Source organism: Antechinus flavipes, chromosome 6 (assembly GCF_016432865.1).
Source record: "Antechinus flavipes isolate AdamAnt ecotype Samford, QLD, Australia chromosome 6, AdamAnt_v2, whole genome shotgun sequence".
NCBI lineage: Eukaryota > Metazoa > Chordata > Mammalia > Dasyuromorphia > Dasyuridae > Antechinus > Antechinus flavipes.
In genome coordinates, this window is record NC_067403.1 from 171,561,777 (window position 1) to 171,576,578 (window position 14,802).

The 14,802-nt window shown below is 39.9% G+C and overlaps 2 protein-coding genes across 3 annotated transcripts in view; one reads left to right on the plus strand and one right to left on the minus strand.

Moving 5' to 3' along the window:
* The window catches only part of ABHD18 (abhydrolase domain containing 18), a 52,212-nt gene extending 43,569 nt beyond the window's left edge, over positions 1 to 8,643 (minus strand). The window contains exon 1 of one of the 2 annotated variants that reach the window (XM_051963796.1): positions 8,452 to 8,643. The gene's annotated coding sequence lies outside the window, so the exon portion shown is untranslated. Of the gene's footprint in view, positions 1 to 6,140; positions 6,428 to 8,451 lie in introns of those variants that run through there. The other variant, XM_051963797.1, reaches the window with a different exon arrangement.
* A 186-nt stretch (positions 8,644 to 8,829) lies between these two features.
* MFSD8 (major facilitator superfamily domain containing 8) overlaps positions 8,830 to 14,802 on the plus strand; it is a 33,785-nt gene continuing 27,812 nt past the window's right edge. Inside the window, exon 1 of the mRNA XM_051964425.1 lies at positions 8,830 to 9,017. Coding sequence (XP_051820385.1) covers positions 8,953 to 9,017 — 65 coding nt within the window. The 5' untranslated portion in view covers positions 8,830 to 8,952. The remainder of the gene's footprint in view (positions 9,018 to 14,802) is intronic.

Here is a 14,802-nt window from a genome sequence, read left to right on the forward strand (position 1 = left end):
TGAAGTAAAGAATTCCAAAAATTAGAGCTGTCCAAAATTAGAATGAATTTGTCTTAAAACCAAGTAGGTTCCTTCCTCAGAAGTCTTTAACAAAAAGCAAAAGAAGGATGATTTCCTACAAGGCTGTATTACTTATATTGGGGAATCCACTCCCATATAGGAGTATGCACTGGTCCACTGCAGAAATCCCTCCCTTTCAACCATCAAATTCTATGAATCTTTCTATTAATCACATAAACCAGTAGTTCTGGGAATTGTGTACCTTATTTAGTACAAATATTATTTTGGGGGAAAAAAGGAAGAAAAGAGGAAAGAAGCACAGTTCAATTCTTCACAATCTAGCTTCTAACTTCACTCACTGTGTTTTTTCAAGATAATGTCTTTTCAAAAAATTGTTTCCCCCTCAATTACATCAAAACAAATTTTTAAAACTTTTTTTTTTGAGTTCCAAATTCTATCTCTCCTTCCTCCCTGAAACTGTAAGAAATCTGATATAGTTTACACATGTGCAAGCATGTAAAACACATTTGTCATACTGGTCATTTTATATAAAACAACTCAAATAAAATGGAAGAAGAAAAACAGCAGGCTTCAGTCTGTATTCAAAGAGTATCACATTTTGTGATGGCTTAATAGCTAAATCCTCAGATTTTAACAATTTTTTTTTCTCAATCTGTTTCAGAACTATTAATCACTCATTCTTCCCAATTTCTTCCTTTCTTTAATATTTACATAACTTTTGTCTTGCGAGTCTCCTCTTACTAGTCTGATCACTCAGTCATTTGTGTCCTGTCCAATTAAGAGTGGATGTCCGATAATTTCTATCCAGTACCCTTTTTTTACTTCTTATAACCAATAATACTCCATGTAATTTATTTAACCAATCAATCTCCAGTTGACCTGTAACTTTCCAGTTCGTTCCTACAACAAAAAAATGCTGCCATCTATTTTTTTATTCATAAGGGTTTTTTCCTTGTCTTTCATCTCTTTGGGGCATATATTATACCTGGTATTGGTATCACTAAAGAACAGGAAGCTGGAAAAAAGAAAAAAGGAGAATGAGACTCTACCTTGAACAATGATAATTCCTCACTAAACAAGGGATAGAGTTTTGATAAAAACATCAATGAAACTATGGATAAGTGGTTAATCAGGGAAAATGTTTACAGCAATTTCTCTGATAAAGTATATGTAAACACACACATATATAACTGATAGAAATATAAGAGAATGTTGAAGGGGATGTGGGAAAACTGATACTCTAAATACAGTGTTGGTGGAGTTGTGAACTGATGCAACCATTTTCTGGAGAGCAATTTGGAACTTTGTTCAAAGGGCTATCAAACTGTCCATAACCTTTGATTCAGCAGTGTTTTTACTGGGCTTGTATCCTAAAGGGATCATAAAGGAGGGAAAGGGACCCACATGTACAAAAATGTTTGGGGCAGCCCTTTTTGTAGTATAAAGAAACTGGAAATTGAGTGGATGTCCATCACTTGGAGAGTGGCTGAATAAGTTGTGGTATATGAATGTTTATTGTTCCGTAAGAAATGACCAGCAGGATGATTTCAGAAAGACTTAGAGAGACTAACATGAACTGATGCTAAGTGAAATGAGCAGAATCAGGAGACCACAGTAACAGCAAGATTATATGATGATAAATTCTGATGGATGTGGCTCTTTTCAACAATAAGATGATTCAGGGCAGAAGGAATTGAATGTGCGCCACAACATAGTTTAACATATACTGGATCACTTACCGGCTAGGGGAAGTGATGGGGACAAGGGAGGGGGAAAAAATTAGAGCACAAGGTTTAGTAAGAGTAAATGTTGAAAATTTTCCATTTATGTGTTTTGAAAATAAAAAGCTTCAATTAAAAAAAAAAAAAAGACTGAGTAAGGGGAAAAAAGAAATATAAGAATCATTTCCAGAAGTTTTCCAAAAGAGCCAACATACACTCATAGGAAAAAACCTCCAAATTATTAAGAAAAAAATACAATTCTTCACAATCTAGCTTCTAACTTCACTCACTGTGTTTTTTCAAGATAATGTCTTTTCAAAAAATTGTTTCCCCCTCAATTACATCAAAACAAATTTTTAAAACTTTTTTTTTTGAGTTCCAAATTCTATCTCTCCTTCCTCCCTGAAACTGTAAGAAATCTGATATAGTTTACACATGTGCAAGCATGTAAAACACATTTGTCATACTGGTCATTTTATATAAAACAACTCAAATAAAATGGAAGAAGAAAAACAGCAGGCTTCAGTCTGTATTCAAAGAGTATCACATTTTGTGATGGCTTAATAGCTAAATCCTCAGATTTTAACAATTTTTTTTTCTCAATCTGTTTCAGAACTATTAATCACTCATTCTTCCCAATTTCTTCCTTTCTTTAATATTTACATAACTTTTGTCTTGCGAGTCTCCTCTTACTAGTCTGATCACTCAGTCATTTGTGTCCTGTCCAATTAAGAGTGGATGTCCGATAATTTCTATCCAGTACCCTTTTTTTACTTCTTATAACCAATAATACTCCATGTAATTTATTTAACCAATCAATCTCCAGTTGACCTGTAACTTTCCAGTTCGTTCCTACAACAAAAAAATGCTGCCATCTATTTTTTTATTCATAAGGGTTTTTTCCTTGTCTTTCATCTCTTTGGGGCATATATTATACCTGGTATTGGTATCACTAAAGAACAGGAAGCTGGAAAAAAGAAAAAAGGAGAATGAGACTCTACCTTGAACAATGATAATTCCTCACTAAACAAGGGATAGAGTTTTGATAAAAACATCAATGAAACTATGGATAAGTGGTTAATCAGGGAAAATGTTTACAGCAATTTCTCTGATAAAGTATATGTAAACACACACATATATAACTGATAGAAATATAAAAGAATGTTGAAGGGGATGTGGGAAAACTGATACTCTAAATACAGTGTTGGTGGAGTTGTGAACTGATGCAACCATTTTCTGGAGAGCAATTTGGAACTTTGTTCAAAGGGCTATCAAACTGTCCATAACCTTTGATTCAGCAGTGTTTTTACTGGGCTTGTATCCTAAAGGGATCATAAAGGAGGGAAAGGGACCCACATGTACAAAAATGTTTGGGGCAGCCCTTTTTGTAGTATAAAGAAACTGGAAATTGAGTGGATGTCCATCACTTGGAGAGTGGCTGAATAAGTTGTGGTATATGAATGTTTATTGTTCCGTAAGAAATGACCAGCAGGATGATTTCAGAAAGACCTAGAGAGACTAACATGAACTGATGCTAAGTGAAATGAGCAGAATCAGGAGACCACAGTAACAGCAAGATTATATGATGATAAATTCTGATGGATGTGGCTCTTTTCAACAATAAGATGATTCAGGGCAGAAGGAATTGAATGTGCACCACAACATAGTTTAACATATACTGGATCACTTACCGGCTAGGGGAGGTGATGGGGACAAGGGAGGGGGAAAAAATTAGAGCACAAGGTTTAGTAAGAGTAAATGTTGAAAATTTTCCATTTATGTGTTTTGAAAATAAAAAGCTTCAATTAAAAAAAAAAAAAAGACTGAGTAAGGGGAAAAAAGAAATATAAGAATCATTTCCAGAAGTTTTCCAAAAGAGCCAACATACACTCATAGGAAAAAACCTCCAAATTATTAAGAAAAAAATACAATTTAAAATTAAGGTGTTACTTCACACTCTACAGATTGAGAAAGCCTAAAACAATGTTTTATTACTATGAGAAGACAGACCAACCACTTATAAATTGCTGGTAAAGCTATGAACTGGTCCTACCATTCTGGAAAACAACTTAGAAAAATCTTATATGCAATAATATTTATAGCAGCACTTTTCGTAGTAACAAAAAAACTGGAAGGAAAATGAACACTTATTGATTGCAGAATGATTAATAAATTACAGTGTATGAATACAATGGAACACTGCTATACAATAACCTAGAACTTAGGAAGTTTGTAACATTTACCAACCACAATCATAATAATGGGAAACAATCCAGAAAGACTTCAAAATTCTTAAGTCTGGCAGTGTGGACCAATGTTATAGTTTCAAAGATAGTTAGGTGTGAATATCTCCCAATCTTCACTGAAGAATCCTATTTTCTTTCATCAAGAATCTTCTCATATCCTCTAAAAGGCTATGATCATCCAAAGATTCCTTGAGTTTTGTCAGGATTCAAAACAATAGGGCTCCAGAATTGAATTAAGGAAAATTGACAATGTAAATTACAAGGCAAAATGCCCAGCTTAAAGTCAATATCAGAGAGAAAAGTTTAGCTCCCTTAAAAAAAAAAAATGCTTTGGTGCCAAGGAATGAGCTCTTTCCTAGAACTGCATTTCATTAAGCTGAGCTGTGTTACTAAAATGATGCAAGTACCTAGCCATCAAGTATAAACATCTTGTGTCACTGCTCTCTAGACATTTAAGTATTACAACCTTTGATTCAGAAGGGCCATGTTTTTGTGGAGATTTTTAACCTCATTTTAATCCTATGTTTCATTTTTATTCACTTCTCACTTTTCCTCACTAGGCATCATCAAATTTGGGGGTTAAAGCCTTTAATTCCAAATGACAAACTCTTCAGCACTCCCAATTTCCTCACAAATTAAAGCAGGATAATAATAGACCACCTCCCCACTTGATTGTTAAAAGAAAAGCACTCTATAAATCTTAAAGTGTTACTAAAATTTGAGTTGTCTTCTTATGGGGGAGCTGCAAAAGCAGTAGAGACCCCCCCAGCAAATCAGAATTTTAAAATTATCTTTTTAAAACAGAGAGGGGCAGCAACAAACTCCTTCCAGTACCTCCATTTATAGAGGTAACTTTTTCCATCAGCTGCTTACTAAGATTCCCCCCAGATAAGCTCATCTCCAGAAATCTCAACTTGGAGACAGATTCAACTTTGACATTCAACACCTAAATTGCCTCTCCCCTCTGATTGGGGGGTTGGAGGGTGGAGCAATGAACTCTCCCTTTAAGGAGAGCCCCACATTTTCCATCAGCTGCTAGCTAAGTTTCTCCAGGAACATCATTCTCTCTCTCCCCCTTTCCCCATCAGCTTTCTTTGAAGTATATATTTTCCTTGTCGGTTCTTTTTTGCATTTGTATCTCCAAGTTTAACATAGGGCCAATAGTCAAGTTGTTCGGTACAGTGGTTTGGTTTTTATTTTGTTTTCTTGACAGAAAATAAGGAAAACCAAGTTATGAAGGTTATTCCCAGGATCATACAGTTAAGTGTCGTAGGCTAAATTTGAATTCAGGTATTCCAGACTCCAGGTCTGGCACTATATCCATTGCATCACCCAACTACCCCATGCAACAATTAAGCATATAGTAGGCACTTAATAAATGTATATTGCCGGGTAGCTGGATGAGTCAGTGGCAAGACCACCAGCCCTAGAGTCAGGAGGAACTGAGTTCAAATCTCATCTCAGACACTTAACACTTCCTAGCTGTGTGACCCTGGGCAAGTCACTTAATCCCGACTGCCTCAGCAAAAAGAAAAAAAAAAAAAAGAAAAAAAATTAAATTAATAAATGTTTATTGACTAAGAGAACATGTCAAAGATAAAAAGAAGCTTGAGTTTTCAGCAAAATCATAGTACAAATTTATGGCCTCAAAGAAAACATTTAACACAATCCTCTTTTTCATATTTTCTGATTCCTGTGTATCTTTTGTGGCCATCACAATAAAGTGAAAAAAATACAACACTTAAATTTCCTAGTGAAACAACTGAGGGATTGTTTCAATTTATTTTTTTGAACCACCAGCACTATGACTTCATTAATATGGAGAATTCTAACTAGGAAAACTGTATCAACCAAACAGCACTAGCAAACAATCTAGATCAGGGATGAAGCAGCCCAGGTAAACAAGTCTCCACTGGAGAAAAGAAGGAAGATAGATGCACTTAAGCACTTCTTTGGTTCCCTGAATACAAATAAAAACAAACCAAAAAAAAAAAAAAGGCTCATTCCCAAAGCTAAGTCTGAAAACAAAAAATACATCCTATTTATTTCCTGGGCATCTCCTACAGGGAATGACCTCTAAAATGATCTTGTGGACTGGTCAAGTTCATTTGTAACACATCCTACAATAAATAGCTGGATAGGAGGGGCTTACCAGAAAGGATAAGGTCTTCAATGTTAGGCGTGGTTAGAAGAATTGATAAAAATTAATCCCTTGGGCTGGCAGGGAGAAGGTATAGATAGAGATCAGTTTAGCTCCAAGGTCCGACCTTTAGAAGATATGTAATCCAAGTTATGTCAAATTCCTGAGACCCACCCTGGCAATAGGTCTCAGGAGTCTCAGTCTACTGGCCATGTCCAGTCAGGAAGCAGAGTTATATCCCTGAGGTTAAATTTTCTTTGAAAAATCTTATTGGCCATTCCATGGCTGCTGCCTTCCTCTGGTCAGTCTACTGTGGCACTCCACCTCTTGGTGACTTTCTCCTTACCACCTGACCCATGGCATGTGCTTAACTCCAATGTGCTTAACAACCCCAGTTATAGCTAACTAACTTTTTTAGTATGCTAAGTCCTTTTCAGGATTTAACCTGCAGCTAAAAATAGGTCCCAAACTCATGGCTTCCTCTTAGACTTCATTTTGTCTGAAATCTGTTCCTCAAATAAATCTGCTTTTTGACAAAGAGAACTGTGAATTCTTCACACACTCAGACTCCAACTTTTGGTGCTTACCATCATCTCCTCACTTCAAATCACAATCATAAAGAAAAAAGATTCAGAACCACTTAGAAATAAAACCCATTAAAAAATAAATTTGACATAATTTTTAAGTATACATATAATTTTGCCATCTAATAAAGAACGCAAACTTGCTTACTAATGAGATGGATATGTTTGTTTAATTTTTACATAAAGAATTAAATCTTCATCAACCCTTTAGTCAGGAGGACCTAAATTCAAATCTGGTCTCAGACATTTAACACTTTCTAGATATGTGGCCCTGATCAAGTCACTTAACTCCAATTGCTTCGGGGAGGGGCGAGGGGATTTTTTTTTTTTGAGATTTCTAACACCTTTCATTGTTGCCAATTTTTTTTTTCCGACTCCCCCCATGTTCAATGGCCCTCATCTGGAGTCGAAACCCAATTTCAGATTTGATTTATAAAAGGTGTCCAACACTAAAGCCGTTGCATCAAGCATCTGCCTCTTCACCTAGCTTTGAAAGGCAGAGCTTCTGGGTCTGACAACTTTGCGTGAATAGTGAGGTCAAGATATACCACAGTGGGGATAAATCTCATTAAAACTCCTCTGATTGGTGGAAAATCCATTTTAATTTCAATGAACCTATCAAAAAGACACATCAATTAAACACTTTTTCTGGGGCAGGGAAAGTGCAGGGTGGATACAAAAAGAGATAAAAGCCTCAATCTTCAAATAACTTAGAACCTAAGGGAGCAGGGAGAAGTTAACATGCAGACAAATGTATACAAGGGAAGGTACATACAGAATAGTAAATGATTATAGGAAGGCACTAGAACTAATGAGGCATTGAGGGGTGGAAAAAGAAGTCAAAAAGGTGAGTCACGGAGCATGAAGTGATTGGTGAAGGGGCCGAATGCTAACCAGTCATAAAATAGACAAAAGAAGATTCATCTATAAGGCGGCTGTTGAATTTATCTTTGCACCGCACAAATGTGAGCGCATCCTCTGCAGTTTAGGAAGATGCAGGCTCCCTATTGCCGGTAGAGGAATGCAGACCTTACGGCTCCCCGGCCGCCCACCCTCTTTCTTTCACGTATACTCGCGCTTCTCTCAAGGCCAACTTGGGGGTTCCGTCCCACCAGAAGTCACTATCCGCCTCCCCCCAGGCATCCCAGGAACGCAGGAAGACCCCGAAGGAATGGCTTCCTCTCGTTCCCCAAGCACAGGGTCGCACTTAGAAAGCACACGGCGCGTGGATGGAGCGGGGAGAAGAGGGGCTTTAAACACATTCGGAGAATCGGGGGAGGGGGGCTTCCCCTTTTCTGGGGCGAGAGCGATCCCCAGGTAACAAAATAAACAAACACTACAAAAGTAACCACTGGGCGAGCAGATATACTTCCGATGAACCCAGTCCGGGGTCCGAGTGACACGGGTTTGAGACTCCAGAGACACGCTCCTCTCCGGCGCCCTCCTTTCCCCATCTCACACAGGAGCAAACTGAGACCTAGAAAGAAGTGACTTACTCAAGGTCACCTAAGTAGCAAGAAGTGGAGCGTGGCCTCGAAGCCTCAGGAAGCAGGAAAAGCCCCTTCCTCTTTCTCTCGGGGCCTCAGTTTCCAGCCCAGTCCAAGGACAGCGCGCGCCGTCCGGCACGTACCTTTCTCCCCATACTGCCCCAGGCGCGCGCTCGCCCTTCTCCTCCCCTCCTGCCCCAGGCGCGTGCCCGTACTTCGCCTCTTCCCCCACAGACCCCTCGCGCCACTCACCTAGGGCCGGAAGCCTGGGCCCCCCCTAAACAGCCCTTCGGCCGCCTAGGTCCCCAGTCTGGGACTCCTCCTCTCAGGCCTACCTGCCGCACCAGCCCACCATAGTGGGAGGAGACTGCGGGCCAGGCCGGGGATTGGGCGAGTGTCCGTTTGGACCCTGCCGATTTTCCATCTAGTATTTGGTGGCGCCGCCATCTGGCGGGCTGCCAAGGAAGAGTCACGGGGTGGATGGAGGGGGTGGGGAGAAGGCTGGGCTCTAAAGCCAGGCGCATCGTCCTGCGCACGCGCCCTAAGCCCCAGGCAAGACAAGCTTCGGCTACCTACTTCACCCTGCTGCGCACGCGTCCCGGCGTCGCGGAAAAAAAAAAAAAAGTGAAGGGCGCCGCCTGAAAAAGGGGCGTGAAGTGTCGCGAGAGTCGGCTCCGAACCTGCGCTTTCTCTGCCTCCTCCTTAGCTTTAGAGTAGGGGGTCAAGCTCCGAGTTTGGGGTCCTGAGTTCGTCATGGCCGCCTGCGGAACCGCAGAGGAGCGGCAGCCTTTGCTGGGCGAGCAGGACCCGGGGAGCAGGTGAGCTAGGGCCCAAAGCTTGGGGGTGGCGGCGCCTTCTGTCTCTCTGCTCTTCTTACACGCAGGGAAACGGAGTCAGGGGGATGTAGTGCTTGATTGAAGGACGAGTCGGACCTGACCTGGGGGCAGCTTCGGTCTTCCATGTTATCATTTTCCATGAACAAGATTTAGTTTTCTTTTACAACAAGGATGGGCAATCGCCCAGAGCCAGCCTCTGTGCTGTGATATTCGGAAAGGGTTATGTAGCGGTCGGCACCCGCAGTCCACCACCTGGATCAGAGCAGCCTGGCATTAGATCCCGAGTCAGAATGCAGTTAAAATGCAGACCCTGGACAAGCCACTGCACCTTGCCTCAGTTTCCTTATCTGTAAAGGGAGGACACTTTCCCTTTTAACAAATGCGATAGTTTCCCAAATCTTAGCGCACGATATACGTGTAGTTTTTTGTCACATACACAATAATAATATACAAGTATGCCATGCATAGCATGTAAACGTAATATGTAATATATAAATATAAATGCTGGCTATTGTTTCTAATTAGTCCTCTGGAATCATAGTTGGTCGTTGCAGTGGCCAGAACTTTTCTCTTTTATGATAATGTTGTGTAAGTTTTGCTAGCTTTAGTGCCGCTCTATTCCGTAGAAATAGTCACAGGTTTCCCCAATTTCCCCCTATTTCTTAGTTGTGCAGAAATTATTCACTTAATATACATTCAGATATTCAGCTATTGCCCCGTGGGTGGGGGCAGTTTCGAATTTTTTTGCCACCACCAAGGAGTGTTGCTATATATAAATATTATGGGTTCTTTCCTCTTTTGTTTTCTGCCTCTGTATGAGAAGGAAAAGGAGGAAGCTGATGGAAACAAATTGACCAACCCCAACTAAAGGCAGGCAGTTGTCAAAGCCCAAGTAGAATCTTGTCAGTTTCCAGGTGAAAAAGGCCACATTAAAAGATGAAAACTTGGCAGTTGTGCATCATTCACATTTTCATTTGTTAAATTCAAAGAATGTTTAAACAGTAAAGATTCTTGGAGTTCAAAGGAGACACCAAAAAGTTTAGGGTTCTTGACTGGTGCTGTTAAGTGTCTCAAAAGAATTTGCAGGCTTAGGCAAAGTTTATTATAAATGTAAGGACTACTAAAGTGAGATACATTCCAAAAGAATTTAGCTAGGAATCCCAAACATGAAGATAAATTTTTAAGACAAAGTGTTAATGCCAGAGAAACTGAACAAGAAAGAGATTAGAGACCGATTTAATAGTTTATTAAATGGAGAGATGGACTGGGACCAATGGATCCATGTTAGTCCCAGGGCTGGAGGAGACTTTTCATCTCAAAGAGTCCAGCCCTCAAGTGTCAGAGGGCAAGGTTTTAATAGGATAACAAGTACAGTGACATAATGGGGGAGGTACCTAGGCGGAGATAACCTAATGGTGGGGGAGGCCCCTAGGATGACACAATGGAGGGAGGTTACTGATATTCTAATGACACCTTAAATGGATAAACTTTTATCCTGTCAAACCTTAAGAAGGAATGTCTATAACCTAAAGATATAAAACCTTTCTCATCAACCATTTAAGAGGGAATGATTATAGCCTGGGATTTTGGGTTAGAGCAACTAAAGTAGACCTTTAATCTCATCAAACATTAAGAGGGAAAGGTTATAACCTGAGGCAGAATAACTAAATAGGACAATTGGAGAAACTGGGTCACGACTTTAAAAGAGAACTTTGGCACAACAAAAGATCCTGTGCTTCTTGTCACTGATATGCCAATTTCATGGTTTAGGGGTAGAATTGAAGAGGGGATCCCGAAACTAAAAATCCTTAAAAGAGAAAATCTCCTTCAGTGTGTACTCCATTATTGAATTCTGTGACTTAAGAAGTAACTGTTGCCCCGTGGATGGGGGCAGTTTCGAATTTTTTTGCCACCACCAAGGAGTGTTGCTATATATAAATATTCTGGTTCTTTTCTCTTTTTTCTTTCTCTATATGAGAAGAAGGAACGTTTATTATTACTGACCAACAGATTGTCATCTAACTGCCAGCAATATTTATAGAATTACTGTGACTCCCTTGGCTAGGGACATTAGAGTTATTGCTACATTCTCCCTAGGAGCTACCCCCCGTTTCGATGGTAGCGATTTATTAGTATGAACCAACCCAGCATATTGATTTTTGAATCTTGGCCATCAGAATCCCAGCACATAAAACAGTCTGATAGAAATGGCAAAATGTTCTTTTTTTACACTAAACTGAATTTCCCTGGAAAAGGCCTAGTAGTAGTGCAGTAGTGAAGACTAGTAGTAGTTTTACATATTTGAACATGTATCATGTCACACTACTTAGTGTTATCCTGTGAAAATGATTTTTTCCTTGATTATTTATAATGATATATTTAAATTGATATGTTACTTTAAAAATATATTAGTCAGCCCAATCACATCCTCACATATCTGGAACAAATATAGTGAAGCAGTTAAATCGAATTAAGACTTCACCCATCTCAGAATTTTAGAAAATATTTTTCAAGTTAGAGACACAGTTGGGTGGCACAGTGAATACAATGCCTGGCCTGGAGGCAGGCAGACCTGAGTACAAATCCAACTTCAGACACTTAATTGTGTGACCCTGGACAAGTCATTTACCCGGTTGCCTTCAGGTTCCTCATCAGTAAAATTAAAAAAGCAGTAGCAAACCACTTCATCTTCTGCCAAGAAAACTAAATGGGATCATTAAGAGTCCTATGGGGCTGAAAACTCGTTGAACAATTCTAGATGTGTGAGTTTTCTTGGCAGCTGAAGGCTTTTAAGCATTGTATTTAAATTTTTTTTTAAACCCACTTTGCATTAAAAGATTTCCAAAACCGAATTTACTCCTCTGCCTTCTTAAACTGACTGGTACTATTTCACCTTTTCCTTTAATGACTCATTCTCATCTTTTGTCATTTTGATTCTGTTCTTTGTAACACAATTATATCCTCAGGGTCCATTAAGACATTTGCTCTTTAACCCAATAACCTCAGTTTCTTACTGCTTTTGATTTGAATCTGGGTCTTTATATGGATGTTTTGTGTTTTTTTCAGCAGCTCTCACTGCTGTCACTATGGTGACATGGTGTATGATGTCTACATCTTCCTGATTTTCTTCTTTTAAATTTAAATGAGAAGATCTATCCTTACTTAAAATGTTTATCGATGTCATTTGAGGTTTTCTGCATATTACCACATGCACAGGAATATGTGGTTGAATGTAATCCATTAGGCAACGGCTATATTGAACACCAACAGAGAATGCATTGAGAACTAGGCAGAGTTAAGGGAGAATATAGCAGATTGGATTACATTTGAGGAATTGAACAACACTTTCAGTGTTCCCAGGCTATTTCCTCCAAACCAAAACTCAACTTTTTATTTTCCCATTCATTCCGTATACCTGTGACTCATTCGGTGGTACGATTTAGATTCTTCACCGGTTGTATTGTTTAATGAAGGCAGTGGGAACCATGTGAGGGTCACAAATAAGGCTTGCATGCAAAAAGTGGCACAGGAGAAATCATTAAAGATCTGTGGTCAGGAAAGGTATTGAGCCAAGAAATTCAATGGTAAAAGGAAGTCAGGTGGAAAGCCCTAAGGTTAAAAGACCTGTAGAGGGGAGGAGATTTCTCCCTCCATCCACCTAATATATCCCTTCCTTCTAGGAGCTTTTATCCTAATAGAGACATGAAAACAGAGAGAAGTGCGGGGCTGGAGAAGAGAGTTCAGGGAATAAGGGTGGAGACCAATGGTGAGCATCAGTAAGCATTATATACAAGAAGTGGGACAAAAAATAATTTTAAAATCTCACATGAATGAGCAGAACTATAGGGCAGACATTTATTCCCTATTCCAGGAGCTTGCAGTTGAAATGATTGGGTCCTTATCCAGAGAGAGCAAGAGCTGGGAGGGGAAGAAACGATTTAGCTTCCCAGAGGGTAGGATGCTGACTAAACTAAAGTTTCATTAGTAATGATCATATGAAGTCTGGGACTGGCTAGATACAATGTATATGTGAATTTTTATTCTCTTCCCACCAGTTTAGGGAAATCCACTGAATTAATCGCCATTGTTAGGGTAAGTTGTAGGGAAGGGAGGCTTGATCATTGGAGAGCTTTGCTAGACCAGGAGTACCTCTGATCCTAGTGGGAAGAATAAGGACAGCAACTGTAATGCTGAAACTGAGCAACTGAGACAAGATACTGAGAAACTGAGGCAAGATAGAGATTAGAGAGTTTTTAATATATTTGAAAGGGAGAGATTGTGATGGGGACATGCTGCCCCTAGAGATAATGTCCAAAGCATCCAGCAGGTAATGTGTGCTTCCCATGAAGTTACATGTGCACATGACTCCAAGCTACTAGGGGGTAGACTGAGGCAGGGGTGGAGTCAGCACTGAGAGCAGGGGCAGACTATCAATCCGGTTCTGACAGGGGGAGGGGGAGTACCAGACATTCTGATAAGAAGGGAAGGGCTGGGATCATGATGATTAGGAGGGAGGGGTGGAGGTGCAGGATTGAGCAGAACAATTCAGGGAAACCGAGTCAGGACAAAAAAAGGGAACTGTGGCACAACACAACAAAGCTGAGGCCAACTTACTATTTGTTAGAAGACCTGGAGAAAGGCAGCTTCTATTTTTTTGCTCCTCTTCCACTAAGGATTTATGGACAAAGATTATATAGGATGAAAAGTTTTTGTATGGATTGTGATCTGTGTTGCAGTATTATGGGGATCCTAGATTAAATTTGGAAAGGACCATAACTTTTCATTTAGATTATTTTGTGTCATGAGGCCCTTTTGGGAAGTCTGATAAACCTATATACCCTTTCTTGGAATAATATTTTTAAGTTCATAAGATATTAGGAAGGGTAGGGGAACAAATATTTATTCACCACCCTTATGTGCCAGGCTTTGTGAGGAACATTACAAATATTATTTCATGTGGTCCTCACAACCCCTACATACTATTGTTATCTCTTTTTTATAGCAGACAGGGATGAAGTTGATGAGGAGAGCCCGAAAACTCACACACTCACTCTCTCTCCGACTTTGGGGGGAGCGCTTGAGAAACTACCTCAGAGAAGCTTTTTCCTGAGAGGCCCACACCAGGGAATCAAGATAAACTTGTTTCGCACTGTTATCTGGGTGGGACTAGTTGAGTCCGGGACCACTCCTACTTAGCTGGAGATAGAGATTTCTATCTAACCCTATTGAGTTGGAAAGTAGTCCAGGGACACTCATTCAATTGGAAGATTCTCTATTCTGATTTCATCTCAAACTGCTCCTGGCCCCCACCAAGAGCTACCCATATAACAAACTTCCTTCAGCCCAATTCTTTGCAGAGGACCTAAAAGCAGGAATCATGCCAAGGAACCTCTTTCCTTAGCAGAGCTGCTACTCTCTGCCTGCTGAAAAGATTTCTCTTTATCTCTCTCACCTATTTCCCTAATAGGACCTTACTTACCTCTCTGCCTGGATTTCTCTGCTAAAAATTTTCTCTTTCTATGTTAAATTTTTACTTCTCTGTCGGGACCTTGCCACTTGGAAGTCATTCTTCCTAGCAAAAGCTAACTTCCTGATGCCAAATGCCAATAAAAACTTCTTTTGCCAGTCTAACTCCTCAGGTTCATAAATTCATTTACAAAAGACCTGCTCCTACCAGAAGGGAGTTCCCACAACTCCTTGCCCTGTGCTGAACCTCATCAAAGTGATTTGCCTGGCGACACACAGTTAATTAGGATCTCAGACTAGG